General features: G+C 45.2%; 1 protein-coding gene across 1 annotated transcript in view; it reads right to left on the bottom strand.

Moving 5' to 3' along the window:
• serinc5 (serine incorporator 5) overlaps positions 1-22,013 on the bottom strand; it is a 31,074-nt gene extending 9,061 nt beyond the window's left edge. Inside the window, exons 1-3 of the mRNA XM_056418257.1 lie at positions 21,905-22,013; positions 5,997-6,164; positions 815-993 (exon numbers count right to left, since the gene is read on the bottom strand). Of these exons, the coding sequence (XP_056274232.1) occupies positions 815-993; positions 5,997-6,164; positions 21,905-21,931 (374 nt within the window). The 5' untranslated portion in view covers positions 21,932-22,013. The remainder of the gene's footprint in view (positions 1-814; positions 994-5,996; positions 6,165-21,904) is intronic.
• Between the last annotated feature and the right edge of the window lie 965 nt (positions 22,014-22,978).

Here is a 22,978-nt window from a genome sequence, read left to right as displayed (position 1 = left end):
CTGTCCTGAACACAACTTGTACGCATCGGTGTTCTTTGGGGTCAATTTGACCCCAGGCTGTTTTTCACTGTGTAAAACATATAAGAATATATTTTTTAATATGTTTCATATTTCTATTATTATTACGGTTACTATTATTATTATAGTGTGTTTGTTTTGTACCTCTGTTGACTCTGAGAACCCTGCAAAAATATTTCCGATGTGTCTGGACTGCTGGTCTAGGCACAGATGGCAAATAAAAAACCTTGAACCTTGAACCTTGAAATATCAACTTTTTTATTTATTTAAAGGCTATTTAGGTCGTCAACAAACAAACATAAAGTACCTCACACTTAAACTTGGGAAACAATATTAATTCTAATAATTTTCTCTAGGTTTTAATTGCTGGCGTCAAATTGACCCCGAGGGTAAAAGGTGTTAGTACATGTGAAGGTGACAGGAGGGTCAAGGGAAACAAGAAGAAGGATCCAGAAGGAGACTTTTTGACTTTTGTTTTACCTCTCAATCAGGCTTCATCCTGTCCTCTCTTATAATTTGAAGTGATTCTTTCACATCGTGTCAAAGAGAATACAATGAAGAATATATAACATTCCCATGGCAATATGAAAATGAATAACATACAAAACAATGACAGAATCAGCGTGACTAAAGTCCTGAACACCGAGCTGTGCTAAAGCGGACGTCATCCGTGAACACCTGGCTGAGGATCAAGTGTCAGAACTTCCCTCGGAGCTCACAGACGAGCGCCGATTGAGATAATCGGGGAAGAGATGTTTCCCAAAGGTGAACGGAGAGAGCCCCGACGCCTTCTCACCCGTTGTGCACGGCCGCCCTGCAGCCCGTGCTGTTGTTGATGCGCACGGTGAAGAGGGCGAACAGGAGGAAGAAGCAGGCCATGCCGAAGCACACCTTGTAGACGGCAGAGTAGCCCACCAGGGTTGTGCAGTTCTCGCCTGCATTCATCTTCTCACACATCTCGCGGTAGAAGGGGATCTGATTGAGAGAAACCACAAACCCACAAGGCACTTAGATGAGATCATTGTGACCCCCTCACACACACACACACCTCTGCTCGTGCTCAGAATAGAAGCGATTGGGCCTTTTCTCTGAGGCCTCAGAGAAAAGGCCCAATCGCTTCTATTCTGAGCGTTCCGCCTCTAAAGGAGCAGAACGAGAGAACAGGCGGCGACAACAACCCCCCTTTCTCTCCGAGGAGCCCTCTTTGGTTCCCCGCCCTCTCCCGGCTGTTAGAGGGTCCTTACCACCAACCGTCAGTGGGCACAACAAAAGAACCAGATGAATAAATTAACCGCCTTTTGTCAGCAAGTCAGAGGGGACGGAAAGAGCGAAACGCGGAGAGCGACCGGCAGATCGTCTCGAAAACACATTTCATTTGGAGCTGTAGTGAGCGGCGTGAGCGAGAAGAGAGCGGCGTCGGGAGGAAACGGACTTCGCTGCGGCCTTCGACGGGAAATTGGAACGCCGAGAGACGACCTTTGAAAAGATAACCACAGAATAGAGGCTCACATATCTTGACCGGTTATAAACTGGTGCAAAGATGTCAAATACAGGAGAACTCCAATATATTCACTTTCAGATTATACTTTGTTGTTGTTGTTGATTACCTTCGCATTGAAAATGCGGAAGGTTATGTTTTGATCGCCGTGTATTTATTTATTTATTTATATGCGTGTTATTCGCAAAACTCAAAAAGTATTGAACCGAATCACATGCAATTTGGTGGGATGATTGTTTATTATCCGGGGACCAGTTGATTAGATTTTGGGATCGATCGGGTCAAAGGTCAAGGTCAAAGGTCATGAACAGGTCAAAATCTTCTTGAATCGCATGAAATTTGGTGGGATGATTGGTTATTATCCGGGGACCAGTTGATTAGATTTTGGGATCAATCGGGTCAAAGGTCAAGGTCATGGAAAGGTCAAAATCTTTTTTTTAACCATAGCACGATAAATTTTTGTCCAATTGGCATGCAACTAATGCCAAAATGTTCATAATTCAATGCCCAATCATGTGATATGCGAAGGTATGCGCTCTACCGAGTGCCCATTCTAGTTTTACTTATAATAATAATAATAATAATAATGTTGGAGCTATTTAATCTGACATTTGTATTTAAGTTTTATTGTAAAGTAATATTGATTATTTATTGCTTTTTTAGGTTATATTTTGATATGTTAGTTGTTTCTTATGATGGTTGTAGTTTAGTTTAATATATTTAGCTTTAGGATAACACTGGGCACCTGTGGTTACACGTAGAGGTGGGTATAGGACCAGCATGCACCTGGGCGGCCGATGTTTTTTTTACCAGCATCAGCAAAGAGAGGACGTGTCAGCGTTTAGTTTGTTTAGAAAATAAATGATCAGAACCAACAAACCCAAATGGACTTTACTTTCTTTTTGCCTGCGTCAACTCTGAAACCCCCACGGTGCGTCAGTGGACATTTGATTTATATTTATATTTGATTTCTAAGGGCAAATGGCCACGACATAAAATAATACATTTCATTTGGAGGCGCCTTTTGAGTCACCCGAGGTCACCGTACAATAAAATAATACAGGACCAAACATAAAAGTGTGAAAGATAGAAACAACATCAAAACAGAACATCAACATCAAAACAAGTCCAACATTCACACGACACGACCCCGATTAATCAATACCAAACTTTAAAAAAAGAAAAACGGAAACAGCGGAGGAAGCGCGGCAGGAAAAACATCTTCTAACTTCCGGCCGAGGAGGGTCAGCATGTCCGTGGCGTCGTGATGAAGAGGGCCGAGAAAAGACCAGCGCTCACCTGCACAATGGCTGCTCTCCAGCCGGGACGACCCACTGGGCTCGGTGGGCGGCGGCGCGTCAGTGTGTGTGTCAGTGTGTGTGTACGTGTCAGTGTGTGTGTCAGTGTGTGTGTGTCAGTGTGTGTATGTCTGTGTGTCAGTGTGTGTGTGTCAGTGTGTGTGTGTGTGTGGAACTCGGCAGGCTTTGCGCGGGGCGATCGGAGGCCACTTTGTGCCTCCACGGGGCTTTCCTCTCACAAAGAGACACGCGGTCGGGAGTCATTCCAATACCGTGCGGCGGCCACGGCAGAAAGGAGATTGACGGAAGAACATCGCCGCTCTCATTTGAGGAAGCTTGCGGTCGTTGCCGTAGTAACGATCGCGGTCAGCCGACGGCGTTCTTCCCAGTCCTCCTCGCCTCGTGCGTGTGGATACGGTGACGGCGCCGTGCGGCACGTCGTTTCTCAAGCTCGAATATTCAGTCATAAACATTAAGTCGGACAAAAAGGGAGCGCAGGATGAGGAGCCGATGCATCTCGAGACCCAACGACGTCGTCCTCGTCGCCGCAGAGGCCTTCAAGTTCAGTCGCAATTTCAGGGAATTTTTGTCTGATAATAATCCTGCATTATGTTGATTAAAATAGGTAATTATGGGGAAGAAAAAACACGTGAGAGTCTTGACGAGAGAGCGGCCGGCGTCCCGTGGACCTCCTCCCAGCTTCAGAGGCTATGTGGGCGGTTAAAAAACCCCAAACTACAAGCCTGAGCTCCTGCCTCCTCTCCAGGGAGGAGACACACGTGGGATCTCAAGTCAGAAGAGGGGGATGTCGGCTCTGCCTGCAGCGAGGTTATGAATCTTTAGCTGTGCCCGTTAGCGATGACATGGTCACACGTTCTCTGACATTATATTCGATTCATGCCACTTATAACACTAAACTTTCCTTACCTGACGAGAAAACATCACATTTTTAAATATGCATGTGCGGAACGTGAAGCCGACAAATTCATTCTCTCCTTTCTGGAGTGGAAGAAATACAAAGAGCCATGACCCCGACCCGATGCCATGACCCCGACCCGATGCCATGACCCCGACCCGATGCCATGACCCCGACCCGATGCCATGACCCCGACGCGATGCCATGACCCCGACGCGATGCCATGACCCCGACCCGATGCCATGACCCGATGCCATGACCCCGACGCGATGCCATGACCCCGACCCGATGCCATGACCCCGACCCGATGCCATGACCCCGATGCCATGACCCCGACCCGATGCCATGACCCCGACGCGATGCCATGACCCCGACCCGATGCCATGACCCCGACCCGATGCCATGACCCCGACCCGATGCCATGACCCCGACCCGATGCCATGACCCCGACCCGATGCCATGACCCCGACCCGATGCCATGACCCGATGCCATGACCCCGACCCGATGCCATGACCCCGACCCGATGCCATGACCCGACCCGATGCCGACCCGATGACCGGCCCGACCCGATGCCATGACCCGATGCCATGACCCCGACCCGATGCCATGACCCCGACCCGACGCCATGACCCGATGCCATGACCCGACGCCATGACCCGACGCCATGACCCCGACCCGATGCCATGACCCGACGCCATGACCCGACGCCATGACCCCGACCCGATGCCATGACCCCGACCCGATGCCATGACCCCGACACCATGACCCCGACGCCATGACCCCGACCCGATGCCATGACCCCGACCCGATGCCATGACCCCGACCCGATGGCCTCCCTCCTGTGCACTAGTTACTACGACCAGATGTGAACTGACTGTGTCTGGAGAAGACAAGAGACATCTGCCTCCAGGGAAGATCTGTCAGTATATCTGAACATAATGTGAAGTATATACAGGACTGTCTCAGAAAATTAGAATATTGTGATAAAGTTCTTTATTTTCTGTAATGCAATTAAAAAAACAAAAATGTCATGCATTCTGATTCATTAATCAACTGAAATATTGCAAGCCTTTTATTCTTTTAATATTGCTGATTATGGCTTACAGCTTAAGAAAACTCTAAAATCCTATCTCATAAAATTTGAATATTTCCTCAGACCAAGTAAAAAAAAAGATTTATAACAGCAAAACAAAATCAAACATTTGAAAATGTGTTTCCAGGTGTTTCGAGTTAATTAGACGATTCAAGTGATTTGTTTAATACCCTACTAGTATACTTTTTCATGATATTCTAATATTTAGAGATAGGATATTTGAGTTTTCTTAAGCTGTAAGCCATAATCAGCAATATTAAAAGAATAAAAGGCTTGCAATATTTCAGTTGATTTGTAATGAATCCAGAATGCATGACATTTTTGTTTTTTTAATTGCATTACAGAAAATAAAGAACTTTATCACAATATTCTAATTTTCTGAGACAGTCCTGTACATCCGTGAAGGAAATGGTAGAAACGGACGCTCCCGGGAGAACATTCCTCTTTCAGCATGAACAACTGCTGACGGTTGATTGTTCACGCGTTGAGGAGCGGCCTGAGAGACTCAGAGGAACACTCTTGATGTGAGATCTCTATTGCAGGATTTCGGTGACACTTTCCTTTTCAGTTGTCAGCGCCGTGTCAGCGTTTCCGCATCCTGCACTCCGCCGTCTAATGACAGGCTCCGGTTGCCGTGGTTACTACAGCCACTGAGCTGATCAGCAAAGAATCCACACGTTTTGTGTTCTTGACAATCCGAGATGTTCCTGCTTTTGTACAGTTATTCAAAAAATAATGTTCCTGCACACAGCTGTGATAAACACGACTTATTGCCATGCAGGAAAATCAGATATGGAAAACAAACAACAACGAACTTTGACTTCAACAGCCACTAAAACCACAAGTATAAGATGCCTTGTGAAGTCATCACCCCGAGAAGTCAGCAGGCGACAATCATGACATCCAACCTGAGGAGATCTCATGACAAATGATCAGCGGTCATCACTTCACGGCGAAGGATCCGTCAGCGGCCTTCAGGACAGAGTTTCAGGCCGACTGCACTCGCCCTCCTTTTGAAACGACGCCGCTATGGAGCTCAGATGACAGCCTTCATGTCCTCTCTGTGCCGTTTACACCTCACAGTAACGTCCATGATGCATCTAAATATACCCGTCCTTACATGTGAGTGCGTGTGTGGTGAGAGTGATACTCTGCGTGACGCTCGTACTTACATTGAGCTTCATCTGCTGCTCCACGGTGGGGGACATCATGATGACACAGATGGCGGTGACCAGCAGGAAGTAGAAGGCATACATGATGCGGGTGCCTGTGGACTGTTTGATCTGAGGGCAGCAGCCGCAGCAGCAGGAGCAGGCCGCGGCGCCGCAGCAGCAGGCCAGCTGCACGGAGAGAAGAGGGGGACCGTGAGTCGAGTTCAGAGTCCTCCTCACCGTGAAGACATCCGACGGAGACAACGTCATGCACGTGGATACTGTTAAGTTGTAATAGTTTATTTTGATAACATCTGCAGAGGTCTTATGTTTTAAATTAATACATATAGAAAGATATTATAATAGACAATATTAAGGAGAATATTGATATTGTTATTAATGTATTATGAAGCATAGGGGTAATGTTTACTCTATGCAAATGGAAATGGCAAGAATTAATGTATATTGCATGAGAGTGACTGTATGTTAGTATTATAGATTGACGAAGCCGGTTGAACTGGTGAAGTGACTCACAATAACAAGAGACTTTTATTGTGAAGGTGACTTTAACAAGACGGGATTCTTTGAAAAGAAAGCGCCGGAAGGAAGTGACGTTCCGGGCGCCAGAGAGGATTATGAGAGCAGCCTGGACACGAGGGAGAGCGTTGACTGTTTGTTTTACAATTCCTGCCATTAAATGTTGATAACTTAATCCATGTGCGTCCGGAAGCCTGTTTTCCACCGGGCGTGGATGCATTTGGCAACAGTCGGCGTGAGCGACAGCGGCGACCATTTCATTTTCCAGGAAGGTCGGAGCGGAGCAAATTAAAAAAGAGCAAGATAAGCAAAATGCTGCAGACGGTTCTGCTTTTTAACTGCTCTGCTTTTTGAATTGTGTCAATTGAACTGTTTTTAATGTGTTGTACGGCGACCGTGAGTGCCTTGAAAGGCGCCAAATAAAATAAATGTATTATTATTATTAAAATGCATTTGCAACAGTCACATGATCAGGAATGAGAGGAGTGGACAAAAGGTAAAAAAACAAACCAAGAAACTGCACATTTAACCTTGAACAAAATTATGTTTAGACAACCTCCATAAAAATAGAAGAAAAAACTTTGAACAGGAAAAGAAGGGAGGAACCTCAGAGGAGGAACAGGGGAACATTTACTCCTCCAGGATGGTCAACATGCAAGGAATATAATTATGGAGAGAAGTAGTCAAATAATACAGTTCAAACCAAAACACGACGGGCGCTTTGAGGCGGTGCCTGAAGGCATCTCCTGCTCAATAAACACAGAACACGTCTATTAACTCACAGACTAATGTTAGAGGATCTCAGAGATGAGGACTGAAGCACTCCTCATGGATATGTTGGTGTTTACAGAAATGGTGAATGTTCCCTTGACCCTCAAAAAGTCAAAAATAATGAGAGTAAAAAGTGGACGGTCGAGCATGAGAGCATCGTTTCAAAGACTGCAGTCACTGTGTGGAACGTGTGGCAGTGTCTGCTGCGTCGGGAACATGTTCACGTCTCGAGAGCTTCAGCTTCTCCTGGAACGTCTCGACATTCCTGCCGAACGGAGCTCGACGACGACGGCCGACTGGGCAGAGGAGACGACTCCTGGCTGAGAGCACAATCAACAAGTCCTTCCCTCTCTTTCACAGTGCCGACTCTTGCTCAGACGATGAGGTCACACACACGCACACACACACACTAAAAGACGGCCCTGTATTCTATTTAGGAAAGAGGAGGAGCTATAATTACACAGTATGCCGTCTTCCTGCAGCCCCGCCCTGCTTCTGTACGCATCGTCCTCCTCGCCCGCTGAGATGAGAGCTGTACTTGTGTGGCGGTCTCGAGACACACTGTTACGGCCTCTCGGTCGTCTAGGGGGGCACAGGCCGTAAGGTACACATAATAAGGGGTACAGCTAAGGGGGGAACAAAGGAGGCGAACAATAAGGTGAAATACGTTAACAAATAAGGAATATTTATTTTGCAGAGATAAGGCTTAAAGGTAAACTAAAATAGAAACAAAAAGGAGTCAGGGTTTCCAATGCCAACACAATAAAACAAAACCCCATGCTAACTAGAAAACAAAAGATCCCACTGAACGAACATAGTGAAAGGAAAAACAACACTGAGCTCCCTGACTGACCACAACACAGGAGAAAAGACACAACAAACATGGCGGAGGACCCGACACCGCTTGACCCAAAGACACACAACTGGTGGCCGACACTCTGTAGTTGTGATGGACCGTGGAGGTCTGGATGGTGGAATATGCCGACTACCAACTCTTCATCCTCTCTGTCATCTTCATTGTGTTGTTCCTGTGTTTTAATGTGTGTGTAATGATTCCTTCTGGTCACATGACATCTATGACACCTGTCCATCCTGGAGAGTGTTAAGTTGTAGTAGATTTTATGTACACTTGCACATGTAAATAAGGAAGTCTTATGTTTTAAATAATGCATATAGAAAGATAATTTACATAGTGGATATTAGGGAGGAATATTCCGATTAATGTATTAAGAAGCATAGACAAGTATGATCGCTGTATTATATGTGTAACTGTAATGTTGATTTTATGAGGGTTATTGTTATCACAACTGTAGGATGTGGACAGTATGAATGAGATTGGTTTTATTATGGTAGAGGTGCGTTTCCCTTGAGATCCTAGCTGGTTTCCTGTTTAGGCTCTTATTCTGAAGTCTAAAACCGGGGGTAGGGCTCCAAACCGGAAGCGGAAAGCAGCTGTTATCTCTCTTGGCACGAAGCTCAGTCTTTTTTGAATGCTGAGCAAGAGAGAGCACGCCATCGGGGTGGTGAGTAAGAACAACACACAACTGGGAGCTTTAAGATCACTGAATGGCGACTGTAAGTACTAATCTTATTTGTGAGACATTAGATTGACTGTCTGATTATTGGAGGTTGACAGAAACTTTAAAGCAACCACAAATGACTGTCAAATAAATACTCTTAAATGCATCCCTAGTGTTGAGACTTCTTCCACAAAACACATCGCTCCATCCAGACTCCTTTGAACCCCCCTTTTTACTCTTTTAGTTGGTGACCCTGACATGGGAGTCTATGAGCTGTGTTTAGTGGAGATTTGCTCGATGTTAGTGGATAGCATCCTTAGCATGGGGAAAAAGAAAAAGAAAAAAAAGACAATTTGTATCTTTATTTCTTATTAATTGTTAAAAAAAACATTAAAAAACCTCTCAGATATCTAGCTTTGAAACTTCTCACACACAGCGCTGTTTGATCATGGGAGTGCAGATCCCGTTTTACCGAAATCTGTGTAGTTATATAGATATTATAGGTGTGAGGAGCGACCAGCTGGCTCTCTGAGGTGTGAACTTTTAGTGGAACAAAGACTTTGTTAACACTAGGCTAAATGCTAATAAATGCACACACATGAGGCGGTGCAAGGAATAGATGAATGGAATGCATCTACAAGAGTCTGTTTTTATATATATTCATTTATGTGGATCCTGTTTGTTATGTGTCACATTCTTTCTTTTATGTTGTACGTTAATTGTTGTGGGTTAAACGTAACTCATGTTGTTTGTCGCATGGGTCATTGCGGAGGTTTTGTGAGCTTGACGCGCACGCGCCTGCAGCTGAGCTGGGAAGTTGCACATTGAAATCATTTGTGAAGAACGACACGTGGTCTAGAGTCTAATATTTAGACAGAGTTAGTTTGAAAACTAAAGTTAAATAACTGTTGGGTAGACTCAATTTAATAGTGTGATTGACGGTCGGCGAGCCCGACATACACTTGTAGTAATCGCTATTAACGAACTGCTATGACCAGATCAACGTGCTAATTTTTGTTTTAATACTGTACATGGGGTAAAAAAGTGCGAGTCGGATTCACCACGGGCCAGGTCAAACTACATTTTTTCTTGTTCCCTTTTTGAGAAGACACGAGGTCAGTGGGGGTGAGACACATTAGCATAGTAGAAGCGCCTCCTAGAGGTTCTGAAATAGATACAAGGGGGGATTAAGGGGTTAACCTTTTAGCACCATCGTGTGGTTGGTGTTGGAAATTACATCCGACACACCAGAGTTACATGCTGCTGCTGTTTTCACCAACACATTTTGACAATTTGGATTTAAGAGATATTTTTCTTTGAGTACTATTGCCAGTGTTAAAGATATAGTGTTGGGTTTACTATTGATTTTTGATAAACAATAGTGGTTATTATTACAGTAATGCCGTTCGGCGTACAAGTAATTGATTTCCCATCACCGTTTCAGTACTGAGTTTTTATTTCTTTATCTTTTTGTTTTTTTTGATTGACAGTTTTAGAGAATAGTGTTGGGTTTACTGTTTTTTGGGAAAAGACAGTGGTTATTATTACAGTAACTGCTAGGCTTACGAGTAATTGATTTCTCATCACCGTTTCAAAACTGAAGTTTTTTTTTAATTTTAGTCGGTTTCAAAGGATAGTTTTGGGTTTACTGTTTTTTGGAAAAATAGTGGTTATTATTACAGTCGTCTCGCTGGTCATTTCCAGTAATTTCTCATGAGCTGTTAAGAAACTGACACCTATTTATGCGACGTGCTAAATTGGCAGTTTTGTTTAAAGTAACAAATATTCTCCCATTCTACAGTATATTGTTAAATGTTTTGTGTAATAATAACGTCCTTTTCCCATTTTTGACAGCTGCAGGCTGTACATGTCTTGATGCTTGACTGCTTTGATTGTCTGTGATTGCTGTTTAACCAAAGTAACAGTTTGGTTTTTACTATTATTATTCTGCATTTGTATTACCATTTGTTCTTGTTTGGAGGTGAAAGGTGCAGGGGTGTTTTATGAGTCACCAGGACTGTGCCACAGCGGGAGGTCAGGATGCAGATCTCTCCTTCCCTCCCCTCACCCCGCTCCCCACATGCCATTAAGATTCTTTAACTGATAAAAGTAAAGAAAAGAGTGAGAAAAAATGGAGCCTGTTTTTTTAGACAAAGGACTCCCAACACTTACTTATGCGATGTGCGGGAAGGTCTTCATGAAGAAGCCGAGATGAAAGTGGAGGTTTCATGACACTGTAAAGCTGGAATACTGTAAGATATTCACCCTGTTTCCCCTCTCCCCACCCATCCACCCACCCTATCTTTCCCTCTTCCCCCACCCACCCTCCCAACACACACACATCAACACACATCAACACACATCAACACACATCGACACACATCGACACACGCATTCACTTAGCATATAGAGGACAACTGTTGCCCAAAGACAACATACCTTGCTCCATTCACTGTGTCCAAAGATTGATACACACACACACACACATTGTGACGATGTTATGCATGTCGCATAAACATGAAAGAAACCTTTAAAATAGATTGACCTTTGAAAAGGAAACATTTTATTGACGGTTTGGAAATAATAGATGAATATTTTTGATATTGGAACACATTTGAAAGAAAAATGTATGAATCTAATTTGAATTTGAATATTCTTTTGCAGGGGAAGTTGGACCGCAGAGTAAACTTGTTCCTCCCATTTATCTTTGTTTCTTACATTGTTTTGGATTAAATTGGTGTTGTAACTTGTGTTAACAGTAGAATGACTAAAAGTCGTAACGTCTGTTTAAATCAAACCAATAACCTTTTTTCCCATTAGTAAGTTTCTTTGATTTTGGTAAGTGATGGTTGAACTATTTCGTTAAAATAACAGCTTTTCCCATTTCTTGACGGTTGATTGTTACAATATTGGCTTCCAGTAACAGTTTTTTCCCATTTTGACACAATATTGTAAAATGTGTAGACTGTGCAATTCCAGTGTATAACGTTATCCCCTAACTAATTTGAATTTTGAATTTTCCCAATCGCACCACACTTGCATCTTAGACACATAGTGTATAATAATTTTCTTTTTAAATTTATCCCGAATAATTTTGAATTGTTTAGATATTTTTCTTTTTCTACATGAACATTTCCTTACATATATAAAGCCAGTCAGTACCTATTCTCTGGAAATACCAGAGCCAACTTCAATCAAGACTCCAGTAGCTTGAAGGCCAGAAGTTGACTGGTGAGAATGCTCACGAAGAGGAGCAGAAGGAAAGTATGGTTCACGTCTCGATCGACAAACCCAACAGAACTGGTGAAGCCATTGAGCAGGCAAGACTGCTGCCACATGGCATTGCAGTGGATGATGACAACGGTCCGAGAAGATGCCTGGAGGAAGTCACACCCTCAATGAAGAAGCATCCTGGACGAACTTCCAACAGATACAACTCCTGTACCTTGCTGTCAGTTTAGTTCCCATCCTTTCATCGACCCAGTCATATCTCAATACCCTCCCGCACGCCCATAACCCCTTATAAGAGAAGCTCTACACACCATAGTCGGTATATTAGGAGAGGTAATGCCCTCTCCAACAGAGCGTTCCATGAGACATAACTGGAGATGGATGCCACCTGGACATCTCTCCCTCCCTCATCAACACCTCACAGACCTCCACCCTTAGCACAGATTCCCCAGCCCCATCCCCCAGCCTTTCCATATGACCCAGCCCCCTCAGCCGCCATCTCAGCAGAATGGCCCTGCGCAGGGCCCAAAGCACGCCCGAATAAGTTTCGGAGCCATTTAAGATCTTCCAAGAGGGTCTACAAGTTTGCTTCCACAGGTACTAACAGAGAGTTGAAAGAAGAGGTTTCAAACAGGATGTCCCCAACCACCAACAGAGGTTTGCAGGTGCTGAATGCTGTGGCAACAAAACATGACAACGACCAGTGATGGCTGCGTTGAGTTCTCTCCACCTTCATGTTTCTGAATCAAATGGAATTTGCTTCAGAAAGGAGGGAGGAAGGAGATCGCTAATGTACTGCAGCTGAAATTAGACCACATTGAAAAGGCTTAAACAAGACACTTGGCATTTCGAAAGAAACATATACTCTCGCACTAACACACTCACCACGCACACACTTATACTCAATCACTCAGCCAATTGAAGCAGCTACCGAGAGTCGTCCTGGAACCATGAAGAAGCAACAGTCATGAAGAGACACCATAACTTACAGACCACAGTCGCCAGAGGCAATAAAGCAGCTGACCTCTCAGAGGGGAGAGCAGCAGGTTAGGTCAAACAGATGACAGCCGCTGCATACGGGACTCCCGGAACTTGCATTGGAGGACATCAAGCTCATGCAGACAGAAGATCCAAAGACAGTGGTGAATTGTCTAAAGAAGAAACTGATGCTGAGATATGGTGATCAAAGGAGATTAGGGTCTGACCACGGCACACAGTTTTGCAACCAAACACGTAACACATTAAGAAACAAGCACCTACATGAAGAAATATATCTAGAGAACACATTCACAGGAGCAGGAGCAGACTATCGCCCAGGGAGGGGATAGCAGAGTTCATGGCGTGGTTTTGGAGAATGTTTGAGAAATGAACTAACCACAGTTAAGTTTTTCTTTGAGCAGGTTACCGGAGCCCACCAGGAGCCAGTGGACTAAGTCCAGGTGAACAGGGTGGTTTGAGGTCATTGCAAGGACTTCACAGCGCCTCCATGTAAGTGGTCTCACGGAGAGAATGACACCATTTTACATTGTATATTTGAAGATCTGTGGCTGAAGAATCAAACAGCCACTGAAGAGTTGCCTAATCATGAGGGTAATTCTGAAAAGATCTGAAGCCATTTCCACACATTGCTGCTTAGGAGCATCATTGTTGTAAATATGTTAATATTTTGCTTATTCTAAGACATTAGAGCGAGAGCTAGGACTGCAACACAGAAAGATGTATGCAAACGACACCGACTCTCACAGCTCACTGTTTCCTGCCATTAACTGCACCATTAGATGCAATTGTTTTGTTTCCCCCATAAGCTGTTTTAGGGTTCAAGCACGAGAGAGGAGGGTGCTGGACGAATACCTGCCTGCTATCAGATCCTAGTAGGATTTGAATATTTCTATGCCCTAGTCAAGGGCCATAGATAGGATCAATTACATTTATCATAACCATTAAAGATAAATAAAGTTAGATTGGATTGGATAAGTAATTGAGACTCTTTTGGACGGGGTGAGAAGCTGCTCCTCCGACTCAGTTAAAGATTGCGAATTCAAGCCTAGAAGGTATTAGATACTTATTAAATATAGAAATTAAAATAGACAATTTTTCATAGTCAAGTGTCACATTCTGTATAGAGCTGGCCTAGTGGCCGCTGTGTTGTGTTGTGTTGTGTTTTCTCATTCTCTTCAACAGCTACACCTGACGCTCCACCATCGACCTTCATCGTGTGCCGGTTGCCTGCTGTGAGGACCTGCCATGATGAGCCGCCCACAGAGGAGTATCGTGCACCTTCGGAGAGAAGGGAGCAGCAGACGGAGAGCCATCCTGAGGACCCCTGCGATGCCATCCAGAGCAGCGGACAGAGCGATGCAGAGGAAGAAGGAGAGATGACATCATGTGGATATGCGAATCCACCGACGGTCAGACGGCTCAGCCAGTGAGCGAATTAGGACTAATGTTTTACCTGGACAGGTTAACCAATGAGGAATGAATATCTCCCCTGGGGCCGGGATGTCCGGGAGGTACAAAACAGATGTTGACCAAGGAGAGGATGCTTTTTGATCCTTTGAGAAGCCCTCAGCTGAGATTTAGTGAGTGTGACTTGCTGTTAGACAGTTAACTGCTTGCGGTCTGTGGACGCAGTAATTCATGCTCCCTCAGCTGAGTGGGACTCTGTATCGCAACCGTTATTGACAATCGGCTTGGAGGAATGCAGAGAAAGGAGGGATGCTGAGGAACTGGAGAACTGGAGTTGCTGAGCATGTATGCTGAGAAACTGGATTCACAGGGATACACAGCCACTTACACAGATGTACATTAGATTAATCAGAACCATCAGGATTTTAAGATTTATACCTGTGTGATGAATACATTCACACTGACACTTAGTGTAATTTGGAGTTTCCTTGAGGAGCAGTGATAAAAGGAGGGAGTGAAGTTTTTCCTTCCACAGGGACACTAGATGATAATGAGTGATTAATAAAGATTGTTTTACAGTGATGTCTGCATGTTGAGGGTTATAAAATCCATTCCAAATGTATTTATACTATATTATTAGTATAAAAGGAGGGACTGTTAAGTTGTAGTGGATTTTATGTACACTTGCACATGTAAATAAGGAAGTTTATGTTTTAAATAATGCATATAGAAAGATAATTTACATAGTGGATATTAGGGAGGAATATTCCGATTAATGTATTAAGAAGCATAGACAAGTATGATCGCTGTATTATATGTGTAACTGTAATGTTGATTTTATGAGGGTTATTGTTATCACAACTGTAGGATGTGGACAGTATGAATGAGATTGGTTTTATTATGGTAGAGGTGCGTTTCCCTTGAGATCCTAGCTGGTTTCCTGTTTAGGCTCTTATTCTGAAGTCTAAAACCGGGGGTAGGGCTCCAAACCGGAAGCGGAAAGCAGCTGTTATCTCTCTTGGCACGAAGCTCGGTCTTTTTTGAATGCTGAGCAAGAGAGAGCACGCCATCGGGGTGGAGAGTAAGAACAACACACAACTGGGAGCTTTAAGCTCACTGAATGGAGACTGTAAGTACTAATCTTATTTGTGAGACATTAGATTGACTGTCTGATTATTGGAGGTTGACAGAAACTTTAAAGCAACCAGAAATGACTGTCAAATAAATACTCTTAAATGCATCCCTAGTGTTGAGACTTCTTCCACAAAACACATCGCTCCATCCAGACTCCTTTGAACCCCCCTTTTTACTCTTTTAAGAGGGATCCTCCTCTGTTCTCTCCTCAAGGGTTCTGACCTTTTACCATGAAGGGTTGTTTGGGAGTTGTTCCTGATCCCATGTGAGGTCAAAGGTCAGGGATTTCTACATGTATAGATTGCAAAGCACTCTGAGACACATTTGAAATTTGTGAAAATGGGCTCTACAAATAAACTGAACTGAAAACTGAATAGTCATTATGGCATTAGTATGTAGACGACAGATTTAATAAAAAGTGAAGTAAATGGTATCGTGAACGATTTCTAAAACAAATATCGGCAAGTTCTGAGTCTCTCAGTCCCTCAAGACGAGCCCGTCCTTTCCAAGGTCCAACAGCTCTCCCTCAGCATGTTGATGGTCACGTTATCTGGACTCACAGGATTCAAACCGGCCGCTCCACACAGAAGCTTCTAGAGCTCACACCAGAACGAGGCCTCGCGGTGGAATGCCACCAGCAGCCAGTCAGCAGATTACAATCAATGTCTGTCCCAAAGGTCGTCACCTCATTGTTTACGCTCTATTTTATTTTATGAAATTCTCATCATGAGCATAGAGTATTGAGTTATGGCCAACAGTGTGTTTACGGAGGTCACGGTGACCTTTGACTGAACGCTCACGGCATTGTTGAGATATTGTGTTCACAAGGATGGGCGGATGAGAGGTCACAGGGACCTTGACCTTTGACCTTAGCGATATAATCCATTTATCCCAGAGTCCAGATGAAGAAATTATCTCCAGGCGTTCCAGAAATATAACGTTCACAAGTCAATACAGGGAGGACAACCGAAAACCTGCTGCCTCGGGCCAAATCCTTATGCACACACCATTTCATTGTTGTTGTGTTTTCTCTGTTGTGGAACTGAAGCATGTTCCGTCTTCATTCAAAAGATTATCATTCAAGATAGACAGGAAATGAGGGCAGAGGGACAAAGAGAAGGACTTGTAACAAAAGGTCCCCGGCCACATCAGGGAAACACCACAAATACATGAAGTCCACTTTCAGTTCAACGTTTACTTCTCCTGATCCGTTAAATCGGTCAGAACAGTCCTCTCAGCCCATAATCTACGCTCTGTAATCTAATCCTGATGGAGTAAAGCCAGCGTGCAACTCTGTCTGCTGCGTTCCGCTCCAGCTGTGCGCTCGCTGCAGACCCGTGGGTCAGGAGTTATGCTCCGCCCACAAGTCCTCTGTCCAGAGGAGTCGCCGGCCAGCGCTCACCAAGCTGTGTGGAGTCGGTTTGCTCGTTTTCTAAAAAAAGATTCCCATGTGAAACCAAACTCAATTATATAAATGCGATCAAGTATATCAATCGTGTAAAGCCAAAAGATAAAGAGCAGAATAAATGGTGCATATCCGAACTCTGACATCCTGGGGCTCTCTGGTTGGAACAAAGACTTCTTTATGCTCCACATTTAAAGGCCTGGGATTCCCCCGAAGGCTGCATGTCAAAGAGGTTTCAAACTCCTGCCTACTTTAACACAATCTAAACCAAGTGTTATATATCATAAGAAGAAGAAGAATTTAGACTTCTATAGCGCTTTTCTCGTCCACAAAGACGCGTATGTGACCCCCGGTCTCCGTCTGACGAGACGCATCACAGGACGAGCCGTTTCCTTCGCCTCTGCTGGACCCTCGCGTCTCACTGGGCGATTATCACAACAGACTCAAAGTCAGAAACATGATGATTTAAGGCGTGAGCGAGTTGAAGTTCCATGAGTCAGGATTCAGAAAGTGTTTCACCGGCAGATTGCAGACCGTTGGGGGCCGGCAGCACTGAGAGGAGGCCGTGTGGAGGAGTTCCACCAAACACGAGTAAAAACAGTGTCCATGGTGACCAACGCGCTCCACGGGCCCCCTGCCCCTCCTCCGCTGCCGGTCGGCGTGTCTGCGGTGGACACTCCTGCTATAATATCAACACCAAGCCCACCATCATGTGTCATTCTGCCCTGGCCGTCCGTCAACAAGGTCGTCATGACTACAGCACACACGGCCCTTTGACCCCTTCCCAGATATCCCCGAATTTAGCTTTACCGCACTTCAAATGAGCCGAGTCCCTCCCAACGCGCCACCGAAGGCCCACCGCCCTGTGGACGTGGGACTCTGGAGAGACAAAGACTCGTCTCTTCAAACTCTGGCTGAGGCTGTTTCTCTCTCTCCGTTTCCTCCGTCCTCCCCACCCTGAGACCAGGGAGGTGTATTCGGTCATCTCGTCTTTCCTCCTCTTATTTTCCTCCTTTTCTTTGTTATCTTCAGCTACACTTTACTCTAAATCACTCAACACACACACACACAGTAAACAAGTGGACAACGACTAGCTGTGTAGTTAAGGAGCGTGCTGCTATATGTAGACCATCCTCAGACCACCTCCGTGACCTGTTCATCGGAGCTGATGACTCCCGTGTTTTCCTCCATTCTCGACCGTCTTATGATCCTCAACCAAAGCAGCGACGGACAGAATTACAGTCTTTAACAAACAGGAAATGGCAAAGGAAGCCAAAATCAAACGACGAGGTGAAGTGAGCCACACAGAAGCTTCTGCAATACAAACAGTTTAATTGCAGAAATATGTCACGTGCTCCATCACAGGGAGGAGAATCAGGAGGGAGAGAAAGTTCATCAACGCGCCCAGTTGGGAAGTAAAGACATCCAACAGAATTATTATTGGTATTATTAAATCTGATTGGATACCTAAAGAAAAGATGTATGCACCAGACTAAAGAAGCAATGTCTTCTTCCTCTGGTTGGCAGTGATGTTTCCGACCAATATTTAAAACCAGCTGATTATATGATATCAGGGTTCAGACACATGTTGACCAATGGGTTTCCAGGACTTTAAACCAAATGTCCATGACCAAACATGTAGTGACATCTCGGTACAGTCCATGATAGTGGATTATCCCTTAGCGACTGTTGCCATGGCCAACGGACAATCCAGTCACTCGCAGCACGAAAACAAAATATTGCCTTTGTCTTTCTTTTAAAAACATATTCATTCTGTTTCAAACTCAGCCTAAATGAACACGTGAATATAACAAATGTCCATAACTTTTGTGATTTCATTTTTTTTAAAGGACTTTTCCAGGCCTGGAAATAAACTTATTAAAATTCCATGACTTTTCCAGGTTTTCCATGACCGTAAGAGCCCTGAGATACCGACCATGTTTATGAGCAGTGTGAATGCAGACGGTTCACAGCAGACGTGACTCATATCGGAGATGAACTCACAGTATGACTGCTTGTTCTTTGCGTCGCATCACAAACATCCATCTCTGTTCCCGTCACCTGAGAACTCAGGTGTGGCCGGCTGCTGTTGACCGGAGGGAGCGACCCGTTGGAGCGTCATCGTCGTGGCTACCGTTGACCACAATGAAATAATAAGGCCAACCACTCGGTCCAAACTGCAGACGGTACACACCCTCGCATCTCAAATTACAACAACGCTTCGGGCTGAGCCGAGCGAGGAGAAACCAGCACGGGGGGAAAAAGAAAAGAGGTAAAAGCGAAACAATTGTTGTTTTTTTTAATAAGACGAGGCAGAATCTTTCATTTCCTAAAGTTTGGTCGACCGAGCTCAAGTCAAAGTCTGTATTTGCTCTCGTGACTGACGGCTCCACTATGGTGCATGTAGCTGGGCAGCTGTTTCCACACAGCACACATGCATCTGCTCTGCTTCCGACAAACAGGGAGGCGTTGCTTCTACAGATGCCGGCTTCAACCAACAGAGAGAAACGCAAGTCAATGGGAAGAAAAGGAAAGAAAGACAAAGAGGGAGTGTCATGGGAACGTTATATGTTCTTCATTCTCTTTGACACGATGTGAAAGAATCACTTGTGGAGACAAATTCTACCAGAGGACAGGATGAAGCCTGATTGACAGTGTTATAGTTCACAGGATCTTTCCTTTGAGTATCCTCAGAAAAGGGACCTGATCACTTGATTGATCATCAGTGATCGGATCATTTGGTTCCTCAAAGTCTCCTTCTGGCTCCTCCTCCTTCTTGTTTCCTTAAATACATGATGTCATTGACTCTTCACCCTCACAGACTCCTGAGGGACTCCGTGTCACGGGGACTCTTCTCGTCCTCTAGGTGTTACGTCTATGTATTGTCTTTTGTCTTATAATAAAAATAAATTAAAAAACAGTTACTGGCATTTTAGCACATGACATCATCACCTTTCATCCCTCGCTCAACGCTGACAGAAGGGATTGCCCCTCTGGGTAAACTCCTCCTCCTCCTCCTGCTGACCACAGCAGCATCGCTGGCAGCAACAGACACGCTTCACGAGGACCGGTGGTTCTCCCCGATGTGACCCAGACGCTGCGCTGGCGGCGACCGGTACAGATGTTTGGTGAACTTATTTACCCGGCTGTAGTCGAACAAGTAGATTTGACAGACAGGAACTCGAGTTGACGTCTGTTGCCGGGCGACAGAGGAACATTCAGGATTCCCCAATATCTGTTGATATGGGAGATCTTACAACAGCCCGCTGGCATTCTGAAGAATCGCAGAAATCTCTAAAGAAATATACGGAAACCTGCAGCAATCACAAAATGAATATTGTAAAAACAACATCAACAACAAGAACAATATAATCTCGACCATTCCTCGCTCATCTCACGCTTCGGTCTGCCCCGCAGCACCCTGAGGAAGACAAGATGGCCGTACTGGAGGGGAAATGTCCGATGTCAAAACGGTCTCACAGAGGTCAGGGGGTCAGGGCTTCAGGTCTTACTGGAGGACACTTTATCAGAACGTAGACTGGACCGGCCTCTCGTGTCCTCGGAGCTCCTTCCCCACCACGACAAGGCATCCCTGATCTCCTGCACCAGTGAGCTGCTCCCAGTCCTCCCACACCACGTCCCGTCTCCCAATCCAGCCAAACAACGGCCACGCTCCCGCACCTCAACCTCCTGACCGACATGAACAGACCACACATCAGTTCACTCCTCTAAAACTCAAGAGGGGCGCACACACACACACACACACACACACACACACACACACACACACACACACACACACACACACACACACACACACACACACACACACACACACACACACACACACACACACACACACACACACACACACACACACACACACACACACACTAATTACACGTTTACACATAGAGATGGCCACTAAATGGGGATTAGCAGCACAGCAGCGGACACAATGTTTTTGTTTGCCCTTCTTAATCCGTCCCGGTTTCCTCACCCCAGATTTGAAAAGAAGAGAAGATAGATGTGGCTCCTTTAGAGGAGGAGGGACGCGGTGCCGGTGTCATGACATTCCTGACCCGTCCCGCTCTGCATGGCAACGCGGTGGTCCAACAACACGCTGTGAAGCACTGAAGAGCATCGCTCTCTCTTCATTGAAATACAAATCAAGGAGTTTACTGACTTTTCAAAGAAATTCTGCTACTGCCAAACATCAGTTATGATGCTGAACTGTGGAGATCATGTTCTTGTAAACAGAGAGAAAACGGTTTCAGTCCTTCTAACAGTCCAAAACCCAAAGAAACTAAATATACTATTATGGAGCACCAAAACAAAAGCAGCTAATATTCTGCAAATTCTAAATGTTTCTTTTTCACCTCAAATAAAGTAGTTGTGCAGATTCAATCTGACCTCAATGACCTTAGAGCCACCGTCTCCCACAGCCCCCGGTGCAGTGAGTCCCCCGGTGGAGGGGGACTCACCCGGGGATGTTGCAGCCTAACCGGGGGGAGAAGAGCAGCTTCTCGGGGCCTGGAGTCGGTGGAGCGGCGGACCGAACTACCGGGACTGTGCGTAACGGGACCGGAGAGACGAGAGAAGCGCAACGCGACGCATCTTCTCCACGGAGGAGGAGGAGAGAGGGGGGGGGGGGACGTCGCTTCACGGAGCCGGTGGCCCGCTTCTCTTTGTCTTCCATCGGTAACGTGACCACAGAGAAGTCATGGAGTCGGTGTGTATATATAGGCTATATAGCATATATATATATATATACCGTCGTCCTATTGTTGGTGCCCACATTCGTTCTCTGGAATCTCCGTGACGCGACCGGGCGCTGAACGGTTCGACGTGACGCAACCCCGTGAACCGGGACCGGGAGTCGCCGGTCCACCGAACAACAGGCCGGGACGGCGCGCGCTGCTCACCTGCGAGATACAACACGGCGTGCACATGTTGCGGGGAGGCGATGGACACGATCCGCCGAGGAGAACCGGGAGCTCGCTGCTGCTGGCGCGTTCTTCCGCCTCATGAAATGACCATCACACCAGAACTACGCGCCTCCTCCTCCTCCTCCTCCCTCTCTCCCTCCTCCTCCCTCCTCCATTCATCCCCCTGTCTCTCCTCCCACTGCACATTACTCTCAAAAAGATCAACACAAAGCCTGATATCACAAATGATGTTTCAATAGAACCGTGGACGCATTGGAAGAGTAAGGACTATGGGAACGGTGTTGTGGTTCTATAGAACAACTCCATCACACGAGACACGCGGTATGAGAGCAGGGCTCTACACATGGGGACCGGTGGATCTACAGGACTTTTCTATGACTTTAAACTAGGGCTGCAACAAACGATTATTTTGATAATCGATTAATCTGTTGATTATTTTTCGATTAATCGATTAATCGGATAAAAAAACAAAAAAACTGTAATTTTCAACCCTTTATCCAAAACAGGGTTCATACGGTCATGGAAAACCTGGAAAAGTCAAGGCAATTTCAGGGCCTAAATAAAATTTAAAATTAAAAAATCCCCAAATATTTGGAAAAGTAATGCAAATGTGTTATATTCAACATATCACGTATGTGTACTGATTGTAAAGCCCTCTGAGGCTAATTTGTAATTTGTGATATTGGGCGATACAAAATAAACTGAACTGAAGTATAAGTATGGCCCTGTTGAGACTCCACCCACTGTTGAGACTCCGCCCACTCCTCCTCTCTACCTCCACCTGATGGATGGTGGCGGTCTGGATGGTGGAATATGCCGACTACCAACTCTTCATCCACTCTGTCATATTCATTGTGTTGTTACTGTGTTATAATGTGTGTGTAATGATTCCTTCTGGTCACATGACATCTATGACACCTGTCCATCCTGGAGAGGGATCCTCCTCTGTTCTCTCCTCAAGGGTTCTGACCTTTTACCCTGAAGGGTTGTTTGGGAGTTGTTCCTGATCCCATGTGAGGTCAAAGGTCAGGGATGTCTATGTGTACAGAT

Source organism: Pseudoliparis swirei, chromosome 7, assembly GCF_029220125.1.
Source record: "Pseudoliparis swirei isolate HS2019 ecotype Mariana Trench chromosome 7, NWPU_hadal_v1, whole genome shotgun sequence".
Lineage (NCBI taxonomy): Eukaryota > Metazoa > Chordata > Actinopteri > Perciformes > Liparidae > Pseudoliparis > Pseudoliparis swirei.
The sequence above is the reverse complement of the archived record's forward strand: the minus strand, read 5'-3'. Positions and strand labels throughout refer to the sequence as shown.